This window comes from Alosa pseudoharengus, unplaced genomic scaffold (genome assembly GCF_046254945.1).
Source record: "Alosa pseudoharengus isolate Yale_2024_CS ecotype anadromous, Long Island Sound unplaced genomic scaffold, YU_APseudo_1.1 YU_APseudo_1.1_scf_12, whole genome shotgun sequence".
Taxonomy (NCBI): Eukaryota; Metazoa; Chordata; class Actinopteri; order Clupeiformes; family Clupeidae; genus Alosa; species Alosa pseudoharengus.
The window spans coordinates 40,885,821-40,912,308 of NW_027468587.1; the positions used below are offsets into that span (position 1 = coordinate 40,885,821).

General features: G+C 40.2%; 1 protein-coding gene across 2 annotated transcripts in view; it reads left to right on the forward strand.

The window, feature by feature from the left end:
- The window catches only part of crppa (CDP-L-ribitol pyrophosphorylase A), a 151,522-nt gene extending 132,743 nt beyond the window's left edge, over positions 1 to 18,779 (forward strand). For both annotated transcript variants that reach the window (XM_076281235.1, XM_076281236.1), the window contains 2 exons: positions 12,290 to 12,421; positions 18,333 to 18,779. In XM_076281235.1, the coding sequence (XP_076137350.1) occupies positions 12,290 to 12,421; positions 18,333 to 18,437 (237 nt within the window). In that variant the 3' untranslated portion in view covers positions 18,438 to 18,779. The remainder of the gene's footprint in view (positions 1 to 12,289; positions 12,422 to 18,332) is intronic.
- The last annotated feature ends 7,709 nt before the right edge of the window (positions 18,780 to 26,488 follow it).

Sequence of the window (26,488 nt, forward strand, 5' to 3'; positions counted from 1 at the left end):
ATAAAAGTCTCCACTACAATAATTCCCTATTAAATAATTTAACCATTTAAACTATCCAACTATTTAACTGTTCAACTATTCCAACTGTCAGTTATCATCAACTATGCCTCTAGCCTACTATATTAAACCACCACCTACCTAGCAACCAATTTAGCAACCATTGAAATTAAGCATCTATGTCAGTTTCCATAGCAACCAAGATGATTATACAAGCAAACCACTGTAGTAACTCCTTTATTTCTGATAGTAGCCACCATGGACACCCTAGCAACAACCTAGCAACGACTTCAAGTACCCTAGCAACAGCCTAGCAACCACATTCCATTAAAACCTAGCAACCAACATCATTAACCTAGCAACCAGCATAGCAACCACCATAACTACTCTAGCAACAGTCAGTTGTCATCAACTTTGACTCCCGTCAACTGTTTCCTCTGCCCAAAGCTGTTTCAAAATAAAAGTCCTCACTACAATAATTCCCTATGAAATATTTGAACCATTTAAACTATCCAACTATTTAACTGTTCAGCCAATCCAACTGTCATCATCAGCTATGACTCCCGCCAATTGTGTCCTCTGCCCACAACTGTTTGGCAGCCTGGGCTTTTCAGTCAACTAGTGTGATCAATTCCCAATCTACATTCAACTTTTAAACTGTCTACTTTTAAACTATCAACTTTTATTAAGCTGTGCAACCACCATGTCTGTCCTAGCGTCATTTTCATGCACTTGTAATTCCCTGGAATTACATTCTCTAGTTATCATTATTATTGCAATCCTTCTGTAGGCTACATGGAATTCGTTCAATGGGATGTAATGTGAAACAATGTTAAATGGCCTATTTTCAAAGCAGTTATTGTCTGCTCACACACACATAACCTTAGGTTATCCTCATCCTGCTTTGAACACAGTTGCATTTAAGCACCACCAGTTTAGGAAAAGCCTGCGCTGCACAAGTGCTGACCTACCGAAATAAGTTCTAATGCATCCGAGAGTTTGGGATTGTCGCGCACTATGCAGAAGGTTACTCTTCAGCTGATAAGGTGTTCCAGAGAGAAGTTGCATGTTCCGTCGCAGACAAATGAATCCATAACACCATGGACGTCAATTCCGATGTAAACATAGCCTACTGTGCAAATAACTCAAGTCGCTGTTACGTACGGTAGGCTATTTGGAGGTTTCTTTATCTGGTAAGTGAAATCTGCATTTTCCTCTCGAGTTAAACGTGTGCTTGCTTGTGCCAAGGCTATATATAGGCTACCGTAGCCTATTGGTGTTGTGGCGTGGCTATGTTGTAAGAATGAGAAATTGATATAACGAGGTTTTTGCGCAATAGGCGAAAAAGAGCGGAGATAAACAACAATGTGCTTTTACTGTAGTGGAGCTTACGAGATGGAAACGAAAGGGAAAAGGCTTTTAAGATGCCCATTTAAATTGTAGCGTAATGCACTCTTGTGTGTTTTAGCATAAATCCGAAATAAGGAGGAATGTGAGGAGGCTCCTATTAACTGGAAAGAATGCATCTGCAATCTAAACATGAAATCGCTGGAAACACAGCTAAGGTTGGGAGACAAAGCAGCAAATGTGCATCTTGTCTGCAGTCGTTCATTCAAGATCAACAGAATAACGCAAGTAACGAACTCTTTGAAATTTCAGTAATTGTAATTGCTTACTGGATTTACAAAAATACTTAGTTACATGCTCATTACCACTAAAAGTAGTGGAATTACTCCCAACACTGGTCATTTTAGGAGAAAGGGTTGAACAAATTGCAACACAAGCAAACTTAACTGATGTTGTATCCTCAATATGTTCTGAGTAAGGGAAAAAAAGCCCCGAAGAATCCCAATAGGGGAAAGTTTAGAAAAAGACCTAAATACTGTATACCCTATTCATGCACCTATACAGAATTTTTCTCACGCAAATAGGGGAGAAAAATTAACCTTCACATATCACCGTGAAAATTACTGAGTTGATTACTTACATCAAGACAAACAAAAAATTTATTATAAGTTTTTTGAAATTGTTTGTTAACATGGGCAAACAGGGCATAATGTAATTATGTATAGCTAATGTATAGTGACCCAAAACTAATTGCAACATTTGACAAACAAATTGTCCAAGGCATGGAGGAAGATAATACATGTCTTAACTGGTATTACATCTCATCTAGAGGGTATATTCTTATAGAAAATATATCGTTTATGGTGTTTAATTTGTTTTCCCTGGACAGTATAGGCCAAAATGTATCCACTTTACACTAGATTCACCTTTACAGAATAGAGGGCAATGTATTGTGCATGGCATAGAGGAAGATGGGAAATGTCTTAAATGGTGTTATATCTCCTCTAGAGGGTATATGCTTATAGAAAATATATTGTTTATGGTGTTTAAATTGTTTTCCCTGGACAGTATAGGGCAAAATGTATCCACTTTACACTAGATTCGCCTTTACAGAATAGAGGGCAATGTATTGTGCATGGCATGGAGGAAGATGGGAAATGTCTTAAATGGTGTTATATCTCCTCTGGAGGGTATATGCTTTCAGAAAATATATAGTTTAGGGTGTTTAATTTGTTTCCCTTAATAGTGCAGGCCAAAATGTAGCAGCTGTTCACTTGATTCGCCTATACAGAATAGAGGAGTATGTGTTATGCATGGTATGGAGGAAGATGGGACATAAGTTGATTGATGCTATATTTCATGTACAGTGCATATACTTTTAGAATATGTATAGTTTTGACTGTTCTATGACTTTGGTAAAACCATGACCCATGCATAGGCATGCATTGTTAATTATTAATCTTAAACTATATTTATTAGTATAGCATTTTTTGCCAGATGTCACAACAATAGAGTCACTTGGAGGCTAACTGCAGTTATCCCATCTGCACCCTTCTGTCGAATTAGGACATGATCATGTCCATCTTCAACTTTGCCTTCACAATTTTTCTGCATTCACTAACATAAACATACTGTGCTGTCAGATTATTGTTTTAGACAAAAATTGTGCAAAGGGGCATCATACAGGCCCCTCTGATTGGACAGACAGTATATCAGTCAACCCCTCGGCAAGAGGTCAATTACTATAAAACTTGCAAAATGATGGACTGATACTTTAGTGTGATATACTGTATGTTTCAGTGACCTCTAAATGAGATTATGTAAACACCAAAACCACTTTCCTAGGCTGAATAATGCTTAACTATGTGTTTGTACAGATTACACATTGTGGAACACTTACATGCAAAAACACACTTGGCTCTATTTAAAGATTCAACAACCATTTCCATTCATTTAAAGGGCCACAATGTAAAAAAATAGTTTACTATGGTGTAAAGATCACCAATTGAAATATAAAAATGTGAAAATAAATTCTGTTGCAATTAGTTTTGGGTCAGACCTTTGCCTGGACTATTAGCTCCGTTGTGGTATTTATACAAATTAACTATACGTAATTACATTATGCCCTGCTTGCCCATGTTAACAAACAATTTCAAAAAACTTATAATGCATTTTTTGTTTGTCTTGATGTAAGTAATCAACTTAGTAATTTTCATGGTGATATGTGAAGGTTAATTTTTTTCCCCTATTCATGCAAAAAAAAAAATACTGAATAGGCGCATGAATAGTATATTTGGGTCTTTTTCGAAACTTTCACCTATCGGGATTCTTCGGGGCTTTTTTTCCCTTACTCAGGACATATTGAGGATTCAAAATCAGTTACGTTTGCTTGTGTTGCAATTTGTTCAGCCTTGACCCCTATTTTGGCTTAAAATGACCGGACTATAAGTTTGATTTATGTTAATATCTGAAGAAGTATAAAGTTTACAAAAACATTCCTCAAGTGTCCTTTTCAAGACCTACGTTACAAAGTCTGAACGAAGTTTCTATGTTAAATGGTTGAAACTGAATTAGTTGGTGGGAAAATTGGTGGGAAAAATAATAAGAACAAGTAGACTTCGGATAACAGAACAGTGCATTTTCATTACATTACATTTGGCTGACACATTTTTAACCAAAGCGACTAACAACATGTTAACAGTTTAAGCTTTTTAAAGCAATTTTCTCAACAATTCTAGGACAATTAAAAAAAAAGGTCTAGTACAATAAGAATAAGTGCATCAGTGAGTGCTGTTTTTTTTACAATCGAGAGTCAGTTCTAGTCAGGGGTAAGTGCTAGGATCAGCAAGACTAGTTGTAAGTAGTGCTATGAGAGTAGATGTTCTCTGAAGAGCTGGGTCAAATTGTGAGATGACTATTGCCTGTACCAAGAGTTGGGTAGCATCTTGAGTCAAGTAAGTCCTGATTTTCCATATGTTGTAAAGTGCGAAACGGCACGACCGGGCAACCAAGGCAACATGATCAGAGAAGGTTAGTTGGTGGTCTAGAACGACTCCTACATTTCTTGCAGTCCTGGTAGGCGCAACAGACAGGGAGTCAATTTTGATGTTGATGTCATGATTTATAGTAGGTTTAGCTGGGAGGACCAGCAGTTCAGTTTTTGAGAGGTTTAGCTGGAGATGATGTGCCTTCATCCATGTAAATATGTCTGAGAGGCAATCCGAGATCCGTGCCATGACCAGGGGGTCATCAGGTGGAAAGGACAGATAGAGCTGTGTGTCGTCTGCATAGCAGTGGTATGAGAAGCCATGCGAACGGATAATCTGTCCCAAAGAGGTGGGTAGATAAGGTCCTGAGCCCTGGACCCCTGTGGTGAGATAGTGAAGTGTGGACTATACCAAGCCTTGATAAGTTAAACGAGCGTCCTGTGAGGTAGGATTCAAACCGGGAGAGAGCAGAGCCGGAGATTCCCATGTTTGAGAGTATAGAGAGAAGGATACGGTGATTAACCGTGTCAAAGGCAGCCGATAAGTCAAGCAGAATGAGTACTGATGACCGAGCTGTCGCCCTGGCTTCCTTTAAAACTTCTGTTACAGACAGTAGAGCTGTTTTGGTAGTGTGGCTGCTTTTAAACCCAGACTGATTTTGATCCAAAAGGAATTCAGAGACCTGTTTGGAGACTGCTCGTTCGATACCTTTGGATAGGAAAGGTAGAAGTGAGACAGGGCGGTAGTTCTCAACTTGAGCAGGATTGAAAGAAGTTTTCTAAAGTAACGGTGTTACCCGGGCTGTTTTAAACATTGTTGGAAATGTGCCAGAGGTTAGCGAAGCATTGATCACATGCGTGATAGCTGGTGTGATGGTCGGGCTGATGGATTGAAGGGTCCAACGAGCATGTGGTAGGACGGCTACATGTCAGGAGTCTAGATACCTCGCTCTCGGAGAGAGGCGCGAATGCTAAAAAAGATGTTCCAGCAACCGCTAGAGTTTGTAGGAGTGCAATATCTGAGTCTGTTGTGTCTTGTGGGCATGTAGAGAATTGACTGCTGATTGCCGCCACTTTCTTTGTAAAAAATGAGGCAAGGGTATCCGCAGTAAGGCTGGATGAAGGAGGAAGCGGCTGAGGGTTGAGTAGTGGTTTGAAGGTTGAACATTTGAACATTTTTCAAGTGTCTGTGGCTTTGTTGATTTTGTCATTGTAGAAAGCTGTCTTAGCAGCAGTGATGCTGGCTGAAAAGGAGGATAGGAGTGTCTGGTAGTTTTTGAGGTCATCAGTTAGTTTAGATTTGTGCCATTTCCTCTCCGCAGCTCTGAGTTTGGTGCGCTGCGATAAGAGGATATAATTTAGCCATGGATGAGAGTGTTTGGATCGAGCTGAGCTTGTAGTAAGAGGGCACAGTTTGTCCAGAGCTCAGTGTGGAGCAGAACGAGTCTGTGGCATCATTGTACAGTGGAGTTTAGTTATATGTTTATACTTATGTTTACCATTTCTGCTGTAAGTGCATGTTGTGTGTAGGGATGTTAACCGGTAGCCGTTTAACCGGTGGTTGACCGAATCAACGTTGACCGGTTAAAATTTTCTGCCGCCGGTTAAAAAAAAACAACAACAAAAAAAACACTATTTTTAAAGCTCCCGAATGCCAGCCAGCGTCTGTTATTACACTGCGCACACACGTGTTATTGGTGTTGTATTGTATGGGGCGATATGATCACTCAATATCTAAAAATGATAAATGTGAGCATGAGCCGTCCCATGGCGAAATTTATTAAGCGCAACCACGACAGGAACTTATTGCAAAGGATTTTGTGCAGCACGCTACAGAGGCTGTTGGCTGTTGGTAAGTTTTTTTATGAACACGTTGGTTAATATACTTTCCTGTAACACCACCAAATGTAGCGTTCTCTGTTTGTGACTTTGTAACGTGAGCTTTTTATAGCCTGAGCTCGGTGCCGCGTTGCATGGAAGGTCGACGTTGTGCGTAATGTGTGCCTGTGCGTGGGTGCGCAGGGAAAGCAATTATTTTTCTCCCCAAAACAAAACCCTTATTCCTCCACAAGTAGTGGACAATTATTGGGGAAAATGTATAATACAAAGGGCACGAACTAACATTGTGTGACAGGAGCCTAACCATTCTAAAATGGGGGGATAACTTGTTTCACGGGCAGAGAAAGACGCGCGACAGGACACAGGTATCATAAATGGTAGTTATAGAATTTTCGGTGACCGACTTTAACCGGTTAATGAGGCTCAGTGGCCGGTTAAGATTTTTTTTAAATTTTGCCATCCCTAGTTGTGTGTGATGTCTGTATGCTACTGAGACCCTTGAATTTCCCCTTGGGGATCAATAAAGTATCTACAGTATCTATCTGACCATCGGCTGAGGAGCAGGAAACAGTTCTGTCAGGCTGACGTTGATCCGGATGAAGAAGTGGTCGGAAAGATGGAGAGGCGTCACCATGAGGGTGTCTGTGGTGCAGTTCCGAGTGAGGATCAAATCAAGCTCTTTGCCAGCTTTGTGAGTAGATGGGCTGCAAACCAGTTTGAGGTCAAAAGAGTGGATCAGGGCCAAAAAGTCCGCTGAGCCTGAGGCGTCTAAGTGGATGTTCATATCGCAGAGGACGAGTAGCGGACAGTCATGCTCAGGGATGGAGGACAGCAGAGTGTCTAGCTCGTCCATAAAGTCGCCTAGTTGCCCTGGTGGGCGTTAGATGACCAGCACATAGAGTTTTGCTGGGGCGATCACTGTAATGGCATGGTATTCAAATGAGATGTTGGAGATGAGCAGGCCCGTTCCACCTCCTCGTCCAGATGGGCGAGAGGTGTGGGAGAGCGTAAAGTTACTGGAGAGTGCAGCCAGGGTGGCAGAGTTCTCTGTTTGATCCAGGTCTCAGTGAGAGCAAGTTCCAAAGAAAGGTGGTTGGCATAGCCAGCTATGAAATCCGTTTTGTTGACTGCGGATTGGCAGTTACACAAGCCCATGGAGGAGGAGGTTTCTGTAGGTGAGGACCGTTTAAGTTGCTGGAGGTTAAGTAGATTTTTGCCCATTTTGGCATGATGCCGCTTTCTGCGATGGCCGGTGATAATATGGTGGAACGGCACATTTTTTTGCCCTTTTCGGCGCCTGTGCTTGGTGAACTTGCACAGGTAAATTTGCTCATCTTGACGGCTGAAAAGAGGGCTGACACTTACGCTGGTGCTTCAGCAATAGCCTCTATTGTTATGATGAAATGAATTGAATGCAGCTGTCCTCGCGTCTCACTAATGATGAATCAGCGTAGACTGCCCTCTGACATTAGCACAGCTTAGCTTGTTCAAAAGGGTGTTAATTACTCTCAACTGAAAGTCCGCTTGCTCACAACAACCGAAACTCGCAGTTTCAAGTAGCCTCCTAGTCAAATGCCCAGAGTTCAATTCTGATGAATTGGGGAGGATTGGCCAATAGTAGCCTATGTGTTTTTCTTTCCTCTCTCTCAACCCACTGCAGTTGTTGTCTCATGCACTGTAATAATAAAAGGAAGAAGACTTCGGATATTTCTGTAATAATAATAATACGAAGAAGAAGACTTCAGATAACAGAACAGTGCATTTTCATGCACTGTAATGATTGAGAAGACCGGTTTATTGATAAATCAAAGTAAAAGTTCAAACAGACAATAACAAAACTAAAGTATTAGTCCATGAGCCACAGGGGGTCGTCACTACCACTTTGGGGGGGGGGGGGGGGAATTATAAAGTATAAAATTGTATGATAGCAAGTTGGATCTTGTAGATTTGTGGCTGTACAGGCCTTCAAAGTTGACCTCTGATTTGAAAAAAAGGAAATTCCGCCTATTGGCTTTTTTTTGTTAAAACACTCATAAGAGCCCAAAAAATAAATAATCCAAACCTTATTATTACTGATGCATATGTGGTGTTTGATGTTGGCATACATATTTTGACTCATTATGTGATTTTGCTCTTCATTTTGGTTGATAAAATTCAAGATTTATGTGCAAAAAAAAGCTAATTTGAGTTTTCAGAGCAACGTGTTACGGCAATACCTGAATGCAGACCTTATTGATCATTACTATTCTAACTTCCTTACTTTCATTTGCGAGTTGAAATTAATGTTAAATGATGACATACATAGGTCTGCAGTACAAATGTTTTTTAAATTGTAGCTGAAACGAGTACAAAGGATCTTTAGAAGGCTACAAACAAACACAAACATACAAACACACATTACCTCCCCACTGGGAGTAGTTTTGCCAAATCCGGCACACCCTGGCCACACAAGGCCAGTATTTGCTACATCGTAGCCACTCTCCCCACTGAGAGTAATTGCCGCACTCGGCACACACTACCACTGTAGTAACTTAAAATTAGCATGTCAAGATCACACAGCAAGATAACAGCTCAGGACAAGACTCAACATAAAACATACACACGCAACACACAGCCATCCACAGCTCTCACTCAATCGTGGAGGCTGGCGGGAACAAAAGGCCCTGCTCTGACACCAGCTTGAGCCTTTTAATGGCTGACCAATCAGACCCAAGCAGGAACTCCACTTTGGCAATCAGAGGTGGGCGGGACCTGAAAACAGGAAAGGCAGAAGCACACAGACAGATGGCCAGAACACACTAGGGCCATAACAGTATGAAGGTTACTTAACATTTTCTAATTTCTAGAGCTTTGCCTTTTTTCTCCTTGTGACTAGACTAGCCTTTATCCACATTTCAGGTCATAACTTGCTCCTCAGTTGTCCATCATCAAAATTAATGCTGAAATAAAATGTTTGAGTAACACTCCATAATAAGGTGCCATAATAAATAGCAAACTAGTAATTACCTAACCCTTTGTTAATTGTTACTAACATATCTATTTGGTACAAGTTAATAGTTTTTTCATCATTAATTAATTATCTTACATCATTTAAATGTTTAATTGCAAACTACTGTATATGTAAATAGAAAAGTTAATGACATATTATTATTTAACTAATTGTTATTAAACTGTCCTTCTGCCTATCCCAATATGAACCACTCTCCATAAGACCCTTACAATAGATAGATAGATACTTTATTGATCCCCAAGGGGAAATTCAAGAAAAAAACATGGAGCTACCTTGACATGTTGCCACTGTTGTCAGCGCCGGAACTGCTTGCAATAAAGTTGGCTAAGCTTAATTAATATATTAGTGGTATATAGCTATAAGCGTGGGGTCCCTTATAATAAAGTTGGTTAAGCTTAATTAATATATTAGTAATATATTACTATCAGTATGGGGGACCCTTATAATAAAGTTGGTTAAGCTTAATTAATATATTAGTAGTATATAGCTATCAGTGTGGAGCCCCTTATAATAAAGTTGGTTAAGCTTTATTAATATATTAGTAATATATACCTATAGTCAGACGGTGAAGGGACTGAGACCAAAACTGGCTTATCACATTTATTCTTTTAGGAAAAGTTAAAACAAAACAACAAGTAGTTGAATGGGCTATATTACATGCATCATTCCTATACCATCACTGTCAGCCCTACTAGCAAGGGAGACATGGAATGTTCAGGTGCACAGAACGACAGTTTATTAATATTCTGAGACTCACTAAACACTCACAGACGTAGACCATACGGAGGTAATGCATAAACATAATGCTAAACTAAATGTACATTAATTTCCTGCTAGACTGAATTGCACTTTCCATGCACACTAAGCTAAACTGCTTAACTACACTGAATGCATGGAAAGTTGCTAGCGGAGTTTACAGCTAGCTAGTCACGTTAGACTCAGTGTGTATGAACTCGTGGTCATAATGAAAACATTAATAAACATTCTCTAAGTCGCTAGAATTGCACCCAAATCTTAAAAATACATGTAAAGTAACATAATACAGGTGGTATATCAACGTTTTCAACTTAAACAACATTTCACAGTTACAAAAGTGGGGAGTGCTTTATACAGTCAACATACCCAATGCTAAGCATACCGCTTCTGATCGGCTATGGCAACTATACAAGGACAAAACGCAGCAGAACTGCAGTATAGCATTTCTCCAAAGGGGGCTCCAAAACACCAATATCAATAAAGCTGCTTAATTACGGCGAAAATCTAGCCTAGAAATCTAGATGCACCCTAGCGGCGGCAAATTCATAGGATGGCCCGCCAGGCTAGCGAAAATCACATACAAACACTAAACTACATTTCTAACTCTGTTACACCTAGGGTTGCCAACCGTCCCGAATTGTGCGGGACATCCCGTATTTTGGGTGATTTTGATTTGTCCCGTCAGGGACAGCACCACTCCCGATTTTCAATCACAGCTCATCGGCCTTGTTAACTTGTCAATAGTAGGCTATACGCACCTGGAACAAAGAGTCCAGTGCCGCCGCTACCACGCGCATCTCGCACTGTGCGCACGGCACCAAGGGACAGAAGGGGCACCATAATTTAGCCAGAGAAGCTTTACTGCAAACTGCTTTTCACTCTTCTTAGAGAACGATTACAATGTCAAAATGCAGCAACAGCATCTTACATAAGGATGATATTTTTTGGGTCCTCTCAGTCTCTCTATTATGCAGCAGATCTAACTTGAACGTTATGCTACTCGTTTTAATTGGGAACGAGAGGGAGAGAGGGGAAGTTTCCAGCTGGCTTGTGATTGTTGGTAATTGATTTCACCTTTTTAATATAAGAAACTTTTAAAAGGAGAACAACAAAAACAACGCGAGGAGATTGCGGAATTATCCGGTTCACACTATGCTACTGACCATTTACAAAATGTGAGGGCACTTTGACATAGGCTGCACGCACTGTGATTTGGACTGATAGAATATGAAGAGTGGTCAATTGCCTTTGTGTAATGGAATTGGTGAGTCTTGAAGTCTTCAATAATCCATTTCCCTTAAACTAAGCATTTACATGAAGCACATGATAGGCTATGCCAATTGAAACACTTTCCACTCAGATAGCTAGGTGGCTACCAGGTTCATAATTCACTTTTAATTGCAAACAGAAAATATCTACCTAGCATCATTACTTCTATTTCCACAGGAATGAAGGTTGTTTAGGCTACACCAACTTAATATACTTATCATTATGCTATAGGCCTAAATGTGGCACAAACAATGTTAGAGTTTGTGGAATGACCATAGGCTATATTTGAATGGAGCTGGCAAAATATTATGAATACCGTGTAGACAATGCTCTTAAAGTGACACCATTTGTAAATTAGTTTTTTTTTTTTTTTTTGGGGGGGGGGGGGTCCCGCATTTGAAGTGAAGTGTCCCTCATTTGGGGTTGAGGAAGTTGGCAACCCTAGTTACACCCCTCCCCTGAATTTCACCAAATCCAAGCAGCAACCAAATAGTACCTCCAAAGGCAAAGAGTACACTACCTTTAAAGACTAGACAGAGAGTCACCAATTACAGGACAGCCAACCACAAAGGTATCCAATAAGGATGAAGTGGAAGAAGAGGAGCGCAAACTCTCACACAACCAACCACTGGCAGTAGGGTGCCGTATGCACCCCACAAGACCATAAAGCCAATATCCATAAATTCCATAAATTCTCAACAAAGCTAATCATAAAAGCTAGATAAATAATGATATGTCATTAACTTTTATATTAGCATATAGTTTGTAAATAATAATAAATAAACATTTAACATTTAAATGAAAAGAAATAACTGTTAATTAGTGCCAAAAATATATTTAGTTAACTATTAACATATATTAATACAATATTAGTTAATAGATTTGTTAAAACATTAACATACAGATTTTATGCAAACAACTAATATTTAATTAATGATGAAAAAACTATTAACTTGTGCCAAATAGATATTTTAGTAACAATTAACAAAGGGTTAGGTAATTACTAGTTTGCTATTTATTATGGCACCTTATTATGGAGTGTTACCAATGTTTGTATCGATCTCCTCCCTTTGGTGTTTTTACAGGTGTACCTGAATGTGTCGGGTCAAGCCTCCTTCAGCCAAGAAAATGATGAAGCCTCTGCCATCATGACTTTAGCAGAGGATGCCCAGAAAAGAAATATTTTTCTATATTGTGTCCGACTCAGTTACAGTAAGGTATGTGCTGAATAATTAAAAATATGAAAGGGGAAATATTGTTTATTGCTATATTCTACTTTATATGACTAATGGGCTTGTAGATGCCCATTACTCAAAACCTAGTTGGATGCACAGACAAAAAATGTAGAAAATCACCAAAGAACATTTTTATTAGATTAGACCAGGGGCGGTTTTTCATATGGGCAGTATGGTAAGCATCTTTCCAAGGGCCTTAAGTATTTTTTAGCTTTCATTTGCGCTAATCAGTTTTCTGTTGCTCATTTGCACATCAATCATATGTCACTATGTGTTGAGTGGGCACCCTATTTAGGCTACTTTTCAGGCACCCGTGCTTGCTGCTTAGAAGGTCTCTCACACAGAAGTTCAGAAGGGAAAAGAGGAGTGCCGGCCGGGGGATTAACTTTTTGACCATTGGTTGGCGGTGTTGAGGGATAGGGGATTTGATTCTGGAGTGCCCAACAAACACAGGACAAGAAAGGGTCAAACCATCAGGTAGGAAATAGAGCAAAGGAGAGGAAAAAAAGCAAAAGATGAATGCAGCTATGCCGTATGTTTATGAGTAAGGTCGGTCGCCCAGGGCGTAAGACCGCCATCGGATTAAACCTAGGATAGGATGGGTCCTCTTGACCTGGGACCCTATCTTGGCGATCAGAAACGGATGATCAGAGGTGCAACACTTATAGACGTTAAAGGTGTGGCCAGTCCATATTCACTAATTTAATGACGTGATTTTGTGATCAAACGCTGGACACTGGGCACAAAAGGGTTGTTTCTTAATCAGTCATGGGTGTGTTTTGGGCGTAACATCCTTTTGAACCAATGAGAATGACATCTGTCATTCCCTTTAACAGCAAGCAGCGCAACTTCAAACAGCACATTGGAATTTGGATAATATTTGAAGGGATCTGCTTGCACGCGAGACTGTATGGAACAGGGATTCGACTAAATCTTCCTTTCTAAAACCTGTTTGTGACTAGCAGAGTATAGCCTACATATGGGGTCTCCAACACATCGCTCGGAAGCTACCAATCGCTCGCCACCCCCTTCAGAGTAGCTCGCCAAATAGTCTACATTTAAACACAAATTTCATAATATGCCAATTTCATTTGTCACTTGCTAAGCCAATTCTAATTTCCATTCAATTGAATTCACACATATCCTGCCCCCTAATGAAATGAAATGATTATTTGCCAATCATTTAAAGAAGTTATGCTGCTGTCTAATTTGGTTGGTCGTTGATACCAGCAGAATTCAGTGACGTTAGCAGAGACGTTGGGCTAGTTTTATGATGTTAGCAGGCATCATGGCCATAGCCGCAGAATGTAAGAGGCGGAAATCATACATTTTTCACGAGAATTGGGAAATAGACTTGTGCTTCACAAGTGTGTTTGTTTGATCTGTGGAGTAAGCCTGGCAGTCGTTAAAAAATGCAATGTGGAGCGCCATTTCACCACCATCCACAGCACGTTCCAGTCGGACTTTCACAGGACTTTCCAGTCGGCAGCAATCTGTGAAAGAAAAGATCAAGGAGCTGAAAACACAGCTAGACAGCAGTGTCTTTTTACCAAACTAGCACAGAAGGTTACTGCTTGTAAAGAGGCTTTGTTTAAAGTAGCGCACATCCTGACAAAACGCAAAAAGGCATTCACTGATGGCAGTGTTGTAAAGGAGGCCATGACCGCAATAGCTGAAACGTTATTCAAGGACCATAAACTGGACTATGCAAACAAGCTGTCTGATCACTTCGCAGACAACTCAAGCCAGGTACCTGTATTGAGGCGACTGAAACACATCACAAGCTACAAAGGCAACGGGACAAACACAGAAATAGCCTTCTCTCTAGCAAAAGAGCTTAACCACTTCTTTGCTTGCTTTGAGAAAACAAGCCGTGGCCTACTGGTTAGCGCTTCGGACTTGTAACCGGAGGGTTGCCGGTTCAAACCCCGACCAGTAGGCACGGCTGAAGTCCCCTTGAGCAAGGCACCTAACCCCTCACTGCTCCCTGAGCGCCGCTGTTGTTGCAGGCAGCTCACTGCGCCAGGATTAGTGTGTGCTTCACCTCACTGTGTGTTCACTGTGAACTGAGTGTGTTTCACTAATTCACGGATTGGGATAAATGCAGAGACCAAATTTCCCTCATGGGATCAAAAGAGTACTTACTTATACAAACATCACCACCACACATACACCCTTGACCACTCCCCACACAGAGTTCAGCCCTCACACACTTCAGGAACATCAGGTTCGCAGTGTGTTCAGGGCAGTGAACCAGAGAAAAGCGGTGGACCCTGACGGAATTCCTGGAAAGGTGCTCAAGGCCTGCACTGACCAGCTGTCTACTGTGTTCACTGAATTATTCAACCTTTCCTTGTCTCAAGCCATAGTCCCACACTGCCTGAAATCGGCAACAATAGTCCCCATCCCTAAGTCCACCACCATCAGTAGTCTCAATGACTACAGACCCATTGCACTAACACCTGTGGTGGTAAAATGCTTTGAGAAGCTGGTCCTAAAACACATCAAGCACCACCTGGAGAATCATGGGACATCAGTATGCTCTTCATCAGCTTCAGCTTGGCCTTCAATACCATAATTCCGGACATCCTCATAACCAGGTTTGCCGATGATAATGATAATAATAGAAAGAAAAGTGGATGCCTCCGCTGCTTGGCCTCCAATAAGGTGATTATTACATTATCGGCTGCAGTTATTACATTTTCGGTGTTTTTTTTTAACCTAGCCGAATAGCCAGCCAATAATGTCATAACTTATTACATTAGCCCTTTTCACACAGAGATCACGCAAAATTTGTGGGAAGGGGAGACGTCTTTTTGCAGCATCGTGTGTCTGAAAACGAGGTGAAAATTTGCCGGCCTGCTGATCTGTTCACATGATCCGGCACTTTGGGAGAGCCAGGAGGCAGGATCAGCTAGCAAATTAATACGTGACGTGCAACAGGGGCCGTGTTAGTCGTAGGCCTTATGAATGTATGGTGATATTTTTGTAATGTAGATTACTTTCCTTCACTATACCTCACTATAGACCAGGGGTGTCAAACATACGGCCCGCGGGCCGGATGCGGCCCACTAGATGGTTTAATCCGGCCCAGACTTGTAGAGAATACATTTCTGACGATGTCAACAAAAAAAATAATCTCTAGCCCATTCCTGTGAGGAGTTATGAATTTTCAAAGAAATAACCGAAATGCTCAATTCAGCCGCTAGGCGCAGCCAAAAAACAAAACAAAAGTTCGGAGTTGTCTGGTCCTGTGCTGTCAGTTTGGCTACATTGTCGGGAGAAAAGCAGGCGTTGCGACAAAATTCAGAGACAAAGTGCAGCCTGCAAACGGAGGACAAGATGTTTGGGCATTTTATTGTATTTTGCACCAGGAAGTGTTGTGTTGTAAAACACTAAACTTGGATCATGTTAAAGTGTGGTTGTGCAAACTGTAAATTTAATCAGGTGGCGAGGTCTGACTCACCGTCAGTTTGACTGTTTTCTTAGTGATAATGGCATTCTGTCTGGCTTACCATACCACGCTGTAGTACGGTGGTTAAGCCGAGGTGCCGTACTCAAGCGTTTCTTTGAACTACGAGAGGAAATTGGACAGTTCTTGGAGAAAAAAGGCAGACCAGTAGCAATTTAAATGCCCGGAATGGGTGCAGGATCTGGCCTTTATGGTGGATAGCCTATTACACAGCACCGCCACCTAGCCTACAAAATTATTTGATCTGATGTAACCTAATCGTATCAGTTGATCGTATTGCTCATGCACTGCTAACTTATGTTTGTTAAATTCATTTTATTTTTCATACATTTGCACATTTACATTTTTAAGGCAGAATGTTAACTTTCTTCATAGCTCCCACTTGATTTTAGTGTGGTGAGTTGGTTCAGGTGGTCAGATGTAAAAATGTAGGCCTATCCATTCAACTATAAAAATAAACCAGTTGTTTATGAGAGTGAAATGCATTTTATTTCAATTTCATTGGCCTCTCTGAATAAATGTGTAATAATCTAATATATCCCTTGTGATTATGTAGGCTACAAATGTAGGCTGAAGGGTAAAGCATAGCCTACTGAAAAAAACTAAGCTGGAGATTTGAAGTTGTCAAAGGATGTTTTGCAATTATTTCATTGGTCCGGCCCACTTGAGATCAGATGGGCTGTATGTGGCCCCTGAACCAAAATGAGTTTGACACCCCTGCTATAGACGATGCAGCTCTTCTGTCAGATAAGCTCTCCTCCACTCGTGATACAGCCGATTATGGTGGTGTCATTAGCAAACTTAATGATGGTGTTTGAGGTGTGAGTTGCCGTACAGTCATGAGTATACAGCGAGTACAGCAGGGGGCTTAACACACATCCCTATGGTGCACCAGTGCTGAGTGTTAGAGTGGAGGAGATGATGTTACCCAGCCTGTGTCCTGTCAGTCAGGAAGTCAAGGATCCAACTGCACAGAGAAGAACTGATGTTTAGGTCTCTCAATTTCATGATCAGCTTGGATGGAACTATGGTGTTAAAAGCGGAGCTGTAGTCGATGAAATTGATCGAAAGGAGAGCTAAGGATAAGGAAGCTTATCTGATGAAAGATCTGCCGGATGACATTGAACATTTGAGCACTGAAAAAATGGGTTGCAGGAGCTTGCTATGAGTCTGCATTGGCATTTTTGTTATATGTGCATTATTTATGCAAATAGACTAATATAAACATGACCAGAATTTACACTGCAGATAAAATATTATTTAACTAATCATAAATTGTCACCGGAACATAAGTGGGACAATCCATACCCTTTATTTCTGCTAATTAGTCAAAATATGGAACTGAAATAGACTGGAACTTCGTTCAAAAGTGAAAGCAGACGGTTGATCAGCTGTGTTCTAAAGAATGTTTGATTCAAGTTCAGAGTGTGTTGTTGCAAACTTGTTTCTCAGCAAATGCCACGATCAACGGTAACAAAATAGGCTAGGCTATGTAGGCTAAAGTCATGTCGTGGGGAGTTTATTATTTAGTTTTGGCAGGTAGCCGTGTAATAAGCGGGATAATGTATAGAACGCCGGTCATTATTGGGAAAATAAGTCCCTTCAGGGCGGAACCGGTTCACCCTGTCGGGACTTATTTTCCCAATAATGACCGGCGTTCTATACATTAATCCCTTACATAATTTGAATATTATTTAGCCATAAAGCCATTAACTTATCTACTTACAGCCATATTATCAATACATTTCTTTATTATGCATTTATATTCACTAATATATTCAAATATGCAAATTATCTCATTAACTATGCGTAATATATAAAAATGTCCCAAGCAGAAATGGATTTATATATGAAAAAGTACTATAGACTCAATTGAGAAAAGTTTAGTAGTGACCTTAATCAGATCGTTCTGGGTTTTGCCCTGTCTATAACTACATGCCCTGGGCACTGTGCTGATGCATTATAACAACTTATACTTAGTGGTTTCAAATGATGGAATAATATCTTATAATGATTTTTAATGTGACATAGTTAAGTATGCATTTGCTTGCTTTAAGTAACGTGTAGAACTGTGCATACCAGTATAAAACATCATAGGCAGGCATAAAGCAGTATAGACCGATAAAGTACTGAAGCCATGACATGCCGTTGTCAAGGCAGCAATTTCACTGGATTTAAACGAATCAATCTAACCATGGTGGTGAACATAGTGGTGGCTTCCTTAATCTATTTAGATTATTTTACAACGTTTCTATGATGTTAGTATAATTTTTTTTTACATTGCAGGAATCACATACTCAATGTCAATGTCAATTTAGCACTTTGGTCAGTGTAAGCTGTGTATAAATGTGCTATAAGAATAAATTGTACTTATTTACTTTTACTTACTCTGTGTTTGTCTGTGTATGCTTCTTTGTTTAGGACTCTACAGAGTGTGAGAGAACAATGAATAAACTATGTCAAATTACTGTGGCCCTCATCAGAGACCGAAGCGCTGCCTTCTCTGGACAAATGTTGTATGCATGAGCATACACACACTTACAGACACTTACTCTGACAAAAATGTCAGTCTATAATAATAATAAAATAATATTAACTATATAATTTTATAATGGGATTAATGTATGGAAAATGTGTATGTAGGTTGTTCATAACTACTTCCTTACAATGAATGTAAATTTACATTTACTAACTTTTCAATGAATCTTGAGACATATACCTTTACCTTTAACATCAAAAGGTGTCAATAAACTTTGGAACCAAAAAAAAATGTTTCGCTGTCATGAACAGTATGTAGCCTATGGTAGTTATCACTCACATTCCATCAAACCCTCCACCATATCAGGCATAACTGTAGGTGAAGTAAGTAAAGGGCCACCAACTAAAACCATACCCGTCAACATTTAGCTTTCCAAAAACGGGAGATTTTTTTTCGGGGGTGGGGGGGGGCAGTGTTTATACCGGATCTGTGTTTGCATATTTAATACATACACATGTTTCAACACTGCATTTCGGTCGTTGCTTTTACCTTACGCATGCCAGTTATGTATCCACTAGCTGCCTGCCTGCAGCCTACTTAGTCTGAGCAAATTAGGGTTGAAGGTGGAAGTAAATACAGCAAAAGGATATTTGGTATCAATCGAATCATAATTTCATGTAGATTAAGAAAAAAGATATACAGCTTGGAATGGACTATGGTATAATATTGGGCCAAAATCGCATATTATCACATATAGATATTAGCTGATATCTCCCATACTGGTAAAAGGATCTTTACCAAACTTGGTGTACTTACTCACCCAGGCTCGGACTGGTAATCTGTACAACCGTGGGCCGGTCCACATGTGGGCCGGTGACCTTCGGGATTTCGTTTTTTTTTTTTTTTTAAAGTTATGTAGCCTATTTGCGGCCCGTCATTTAGGCCTAGGCCTAGCCTATAAATGCAGTTGCATCCATTTGGCTTGGGGGGTGGCAGGTCAATCATTTTGGCCTCTTCATGACAGGTTCAGTGTGTGTTACGATCGCTCCCCCCTGCCCCACCCCTCAAGTGGATTTGTCCAAGCAGCCGCTAGTTCGAGTGCATGGTAGCCTAGGCTGCATAAGTGCCCTCCGCTGACTGGTGTTCACATTATTGCAGTTTAACTGTAAACAGCAATCAGAGGTCTAGTTTTATTCCATAAATATATTGTTTTTATAGACGTTAGTTGCACGCGCTACCAAGAGCTCATTTACTGCACCATGTAGGCTACTGTAGTGCGGTTCTGTCAACATAAAAAAACGGGTAGCCTACAATTTTCGCACAACTTGGTGGAAAAGTGTAGCACAGGTTAAAGAAAACCCATTCATTTTTGGAGCTGATCCTACTCAAATGGAACTTCAAAGTATTTCCCATAGTAGGCCTATCCTTTTAGCTCACAACGACAGTGAAAGTGAAACTTGGAAAGTGGTCTCTCCACCGAGTGTTACATTAGATATAGAGAAAATTGCCAGGGCCGAATTTTGCTCCCAGTCCGACCCTGTACTCACCATAAGTTCTTGATGAAATTAGTAGGTGTTTAATGTCTTGGGGTCAAAGGTCAAGGTCACTTGAGGTCATACTTGACATGCAATGTTTGTTTTATACCTCTCAAGCAGATTGAAGGATCCTCATTAAACCAAACACAGTTAATTAAGCCTAAATTAACTGATAAGGCATTAAAGATCATGGGGTCACAGGTAGAGGTTAAAGGTCATGAGGCTATAGGTGGCTGAGGCATAGAATCAACTATCTGAATTGACATTAAAAAAGATTAAGACATTTATTAAAGCAATACAAACTTTATTTTCTTCAACCTTCTTCAACCAGTTGTTTCAACCTCCACATCTTATTTTAGTATTGTAGTTGTAGCCTCTCTGAAACCAGGGGAAATCAAAATAATTTGCTGTTTTAAAATGCAAACATCTGTGTGAATACCTGTTTTAAAACTAGATGTACCGCATAGCGGTACAAAATATGACCGCCGCTCAGTCCTGTACATCCGTGCCGCGAAAATAAATCACACTTCAATTTGTCTCCATATTTTACTCCATCCCCCACTCTTGAAACTTGTGTGTATGCTTGTTTGGCATGCCTGAGTGTGTGTGTGCGGCTGCACAGAAAGTAGCCTACTGGTGCTGAAAAGGTGAATAGATTGTAGAATAGCCAAAGAAGATGTAGCATTGTTATAAAACCTTTAAAATCTCTAAACAATCACAAGTAGGGCAGTTCATCACAGTTCATCCATTGCAACTGGATTGATGAAAGGTCACTTACACCTGTAGGCTACATTGTATTTGGGAAAAGCAAAAGGTATCAGCATAATTTTATTTATTTATTTATTTATAAATAAACAAAAACATCTCTGTCAGTTCCATGCCGTTTTCAACAGCTATCAAAAACAAAGGTCATTTTTGAATGGATGGATTTTTTGTGAATGTTTCTTCTTCTAGGCTACATAAGATTTTAGTTATCCTTAGTTCATGTAATACTTTATTGTCAATGCACAAATTAAGTAACAGTAGTCTGAAACGTTATTGTTAATGCACAAATTAAGTAACAGTAGTCTGAAACGAAATGCTGTTTTACAGCTAACCAGTGGTGCAAATAACTGACATGTCCAAATGGGCCTTGATGAAATGCGTCGCTAGACTGTTCATACACATTTTAACGGGCCAAAGTTGAAGAGCTGTTGTCCGTTATTGTTCGTGCAAATATAGGCTGATTCATGTTCCCTTGCATTATGTAACTGAGCTCCATGGCTAGTCTGGCTTTCACCAGACCAAGCTCAATCTTTTAAGAAATCAAAAAATAAATAGCGGGCAGATCAGGCTGGGTTCACCCAGCCTAGTCCATAGGCACCCGATATTGTTTAATTCTCCGATTGAGATATCCACACTCTGGCTATTCTAAATGCAAAAATGCATCAGGGAGTTATGACAAAACTGTAACTCCTAATAGAAAGCTGTTAGCTTCCCTAAGCTACAGGTAGGCTTATAAGGTAGGCCTATTTACAACATAAATTGTCAATAGGCTAGGCTATGCTGGCGACACAAATAAAATCTTCTTTGGAAACCAATGGCTTACGCCTTACAGTATCAAGCGGACTTAAACTGCCATATCGTGGCGAAAAGTTGTAATAAAATTCACGCAGCTCCATGAGTCAAGGAAAGCGCGAATGAAGTAGCCACTTCTAAATGGGACCCACTACACAGTAGCTTAAGGTGTGATGCTAAAGCAGCCATAATGAAATGAAGGTGTTTGGATACTTCACACACACGTGCTTTTTAATTTCACAGACTACAACTACCAAGCTGGAATCAAAGCACATCGATTCCCCTCTCACACCCTGCACGCACTTAAAACAAAATAAACAGGCTTCTCAGTCTCACGCATGTAGGCAAAACTGTATCAGACCGATGTAACGTTGGTAAATCTTCCATTGCACAGAATAATTTTTGTAGCACGTGCAACAAATGACAGTCGAAAGATACAATTATAGTGCTGCTATCAATTTGCTTGGTATAACCGCATTTATAGTTTTCTACAAATGCAATCAATCAAATTGGCCTCCATCACTCAACCAACGCTAACGGTAACATTACCTAGGTCCTTATTGATATTATAAGATTAACGTACCTGCAGTAAAACCAAGCATGTCCGATAAACATCCTCAGATTTATTTCGGCTTCAAGAAGAAATGGGAATTACATTTCATGTGAACATTGTCCTATCCTTATTAGACGTTCTCTGCGGTAAACAGTCCTTGTAGGAAGGTCCATTGTTTTTCCAACCCACTTTTAACTTCCAACAAAATTACGTCTCACTGCAACGATGCGCCATCTAGTGGACAAACGACTACTTATCGCCAATACTGGAAATGCAGCCATGATGATGATGATGAATATTTATTTATTTATTTTGGCTTTCTTTTAATCCTACTGAATTTGTAATTATGTATTGGCCGTTCTAATACCGATAGTATGTGGGTGCCTGTGTGTGTGTGCATGTGTATATGTGTGCACCGCCATCTACAGGTCAATGAGTGTACAGTCACTAAATGTGCACATAACCTAATTTGTTTAGGACCCCCCCATGGATGAAATTCTATGAAACTTGGCATACCCCCAGAGAATGCCAGGTCAATCATACACATAAAATTTGGTGCAGTTCTGAACATCTTAACTGAAGATAGGGGCAATTAAAGCAGAATAATATTGCATTTTCATTTTTTACCGGGGGGGTGCAAATCACAAATGAGTGATTATGGGCCAGGTTGATGTGGGCCCTTGAGACCAACATACCATAAAAGATTCTTCATCCTCAGTGCCACGGTTCAGGTAGTTATTTAGGAAAAACTGTTTTTTTTGCGGTTCGGGGGGCCCAGCACGGGGAGGGAGTAAAAGGTCTAGGGGGGCTACATACCCACCAAATTTCATGTGCCCCGGTGGTTCGGTGTCCCGGGTATCGTTGACCAAAAATTCAGGAAGTAGATGACGGGAAAAAAAAAAATTGACAATCCCTATATGACCACTTCGCTAGCGGCGGTCATAATAACTGTTTCAGTTCATAAATTATATTGGAGTAAAAAACAAAGTACTATTACATAACATTCAGTACATCAATAAAAACATTGTAGTTCATTTAGACAAGCTGAAGAGCAGAAGTTTTAGATTAAATCCAAACCATTTCTGTCAAACATCTGATAAACATTGTCATCTTGAGCTATTTCCAATTTAAATTATAACGCCAGACAATCGATGCAAATGTCTATGTTGATAGAATAGTGTTAGAAATAAAAACTACCCTTGCATCGCATTGCAATAGTTATACTTTGTTCCCTGAAGTTGGTAGTAGGCATATAAGCAACGGCAACAGCGGACTGATATTACCTAGGATTCTACTAGGTATTATGGTGGGTTTTCAGGATGTGAAGGGATGTAATCATGGATTTTATAAAGGTTTATAGTATACTTTTGCATGGGTTTTCATGTTTTAGAAGAATGTAGTCATTAGTGTCATAAGTCTTAATGCCACTGCATTTGCTGTGAGCAGTGTGAGGTCATTGTATCTTGTGTAGGCTAGATAGATAGATAGATAGATAGATAGATACTTTATTGATCCCCAAGGGGGCTAGACCAACTGTCAACTGTCCTGGGGGTACCAGGATGAGAGGATCTCCTCCTTACATGGTTAAGGGAGAGGGGGTGTTATCAAGCTGGTGAGGACTGGACAGGACAGGGATGAGGAGGCCACTGTGCCTTATGAGTTGGGGCCTGTCCAGCTAGTAAGAGAATAAGATAAGAAGGCCACCAAACTAGAAGGAACCAGAAAAACTTTACTTTTTAAAGGTTACACTATTTTACATATGTTACCTATGCATTACATAGGTTTGCATATAGTTTTATGCATGATGGGAAGATGGTTTCCACGAATGTAAGCGACCCTGCTTGGTACTGATTGGTGAAGGGTGTTGATAGAGATGGCGTGAGAGGGTGGCACTTCTCAAGGGCTCAATATAGCCATCCGTAGGGGAGATCTTGTCGGGGGCCCCAGCTGATGACATCTCCTCCCTATTGCTTTGATGGTTGGTCTGGACTTTGGTTGGGCTGTACTATCATTGCAATACAGTGAATAAAGATCAACATGCTAAATTACTAAATAGTCAAGTGGTAATTGTTAATTGGACAATTGGATTTGGAAGTGGACATTTTCTAGCCTGGAAAATCCAGACCCTGGTAATCTAGAAAGATTAAGGGTCTGGCCACGAACAATGTAATGGCTCAACTCGAGGGGCGGCACCAAGCATGCATTTGAAAATCTCACTGCACGCAATTGGATAACACTAGACCAATGTTTACTCTGAATGATTCCGGACTTCGACACAATTGGATAACACTATGACCAATGTTTACTAACCTCCAACGTTGCAGCGCTGTCGTCATCAGTTTAGCTCGCCTCTGGCCCACATATATCAGATACGCCGATTTGAATGGTTCAACGGGATGCAAGGGGTAAAACGTGCATCATTGCTCATTCCATTGTGCTCTGGCGAGAACTCTGGATTTCCAGGGTAGACATTTTCCACGACAGTATCCTGATTGGAGTGTGCTTCTCTGTTTACTTTTCGGTGCAGTACTACTAACCACTGCTAAGAAACTAGTCCCTCAAAATGTTATGCAATCATTGAAATGCAAGGATAGAATAATGTTAGAAATAAAACTATCAACACAGACATTTACATCAACAGTCTGCTGTTATAATTTATTTGTCTGCCGTTATAATGTATTTGCCTAGGTGTACTGTGGAGTGGGTAAGACTGTTTTTAGTGGCAGGCTAACACATACTGATGACTTGCGCTAGCTTAGCACCTGCGAACTCTGCAACTAGAAGGACTGGATGAAACGTGTTGAAAGCGGTCTCCACTGATAAATATCACACATGCTAACTTGGAAATGAGGTCCTTTGTCTAAAATCCTGAACCACCCCTTTAAAAATGTGTTGTTGCCTATAGCAATGCTATAGTAAATCAGCTTTTGCAAGTCAGTGCTACAAGATGACAGCTCACCTCCACATTGGCAGATAACGCAAAGATCTGCGCATATGGTTCCTCTTCAAGTGCTGTCTCATCATCCTTTGCAGTGAAATGGAAAATAATGAATCAAGACAGTACTGAGCACAACTAAATACTGATATTCATCCCAGGGGAAAATATTGCTTCTTACAACAGTCTCATCTTTCAGAAACAAAATTTAGAAAATGAACTGCTATCCTAATACTTTGTGTCCCTTAATGTGTTTTGTAAGAACTTATAAGGTGGCTTGTAACTCATACAATTAAATCCCATTTTTTAAGAGATTGACAAATTCGTATTTAATTATATTATTGATATCTCCCGTCAAAATCTTCCAAAATATTTAGATATTATATTATTTTTTGCCCACCCGTAACTTCAACCGAGCAGATAACAACGGACATGCCACATTACTAACATCAAAACCATAGTTCGAATTACAGGGGGGTACTATTAGCCTGGCTAGCGCCACCACTTCTAGGTACTATACCCCCAATGAAGACCCAGTACCCCCCAAAGAGACAGAAATATCAGTTTTGGGGGGGGTCAGATAATTTTTCTGATATTATGAAAAATATCATTACAGTTGGCTACAATACAAGTCAACTCCTATTTTCACTGTAGGAACATTTTAATGTTAAGCGATTTCAGACACCCCTATTATGGACCGTACCATTTTTAACCACCGTGGCGCGCGATGCAACGGAAATAGAGAACGACTTGAACTTCTCAAGCAAGTGTCAACGTTGAATGACAAGACGCTAGGTACATTTCTCAAGTAGCCTAGGCTAAATTCTGCTGACGTGCATGCTGGTAAATGTAAGTTGCTAGCAGACGTTGTTGAAAATGTGCTATTTTACAACCTTCATGTATGTTCTTTCATAGCTCTTGTAAAGGTGGCTTTTTGTAAAGGTATTTCTTTTACTATACAGAATGTTATTTCAGTGCACTTAAATTCTAACTTTTGGGAGTTGATCAAAACAGTTCTCTTTTGGATATATAATAACAATGAGATATTCTGTAGCCTACTGATTATCAGTTTGTCGCATGTTTAGACCTTGTATGTGTGTTGCACAACACATTTTGCACTTGATGGCCATAGAAGAGGTGAAGGAACAGTACCCCCCAATTATGGTGGGGTAATTCGCACTCTGATCAAAACTGGAAGACAATGCTAGTCTTCAGGGTCACAGAAATTGCCAGGAGAAAGTGGGCAACACCTTGTCCATGAAGGGAAAAATAGCAAGGGCCACAGTTAACAGTCATACTAACTTATGGAAAGTCACAACAGCACAGAAAGATATAGCTGGAAGTAGCACTGCTTGTACTGTGGAAAGGACTGCATGGGCAATATTAAAATAGATATTGGTCAGGTCATGACTATGCTAGTGGTAGTATTTCACTGTTATTTACTGCTAAGCACATTTGCCTACAGTAATCGCAATCAGATTCTTGATTGTTATATACAAAGGAGGGATATTAAACTCA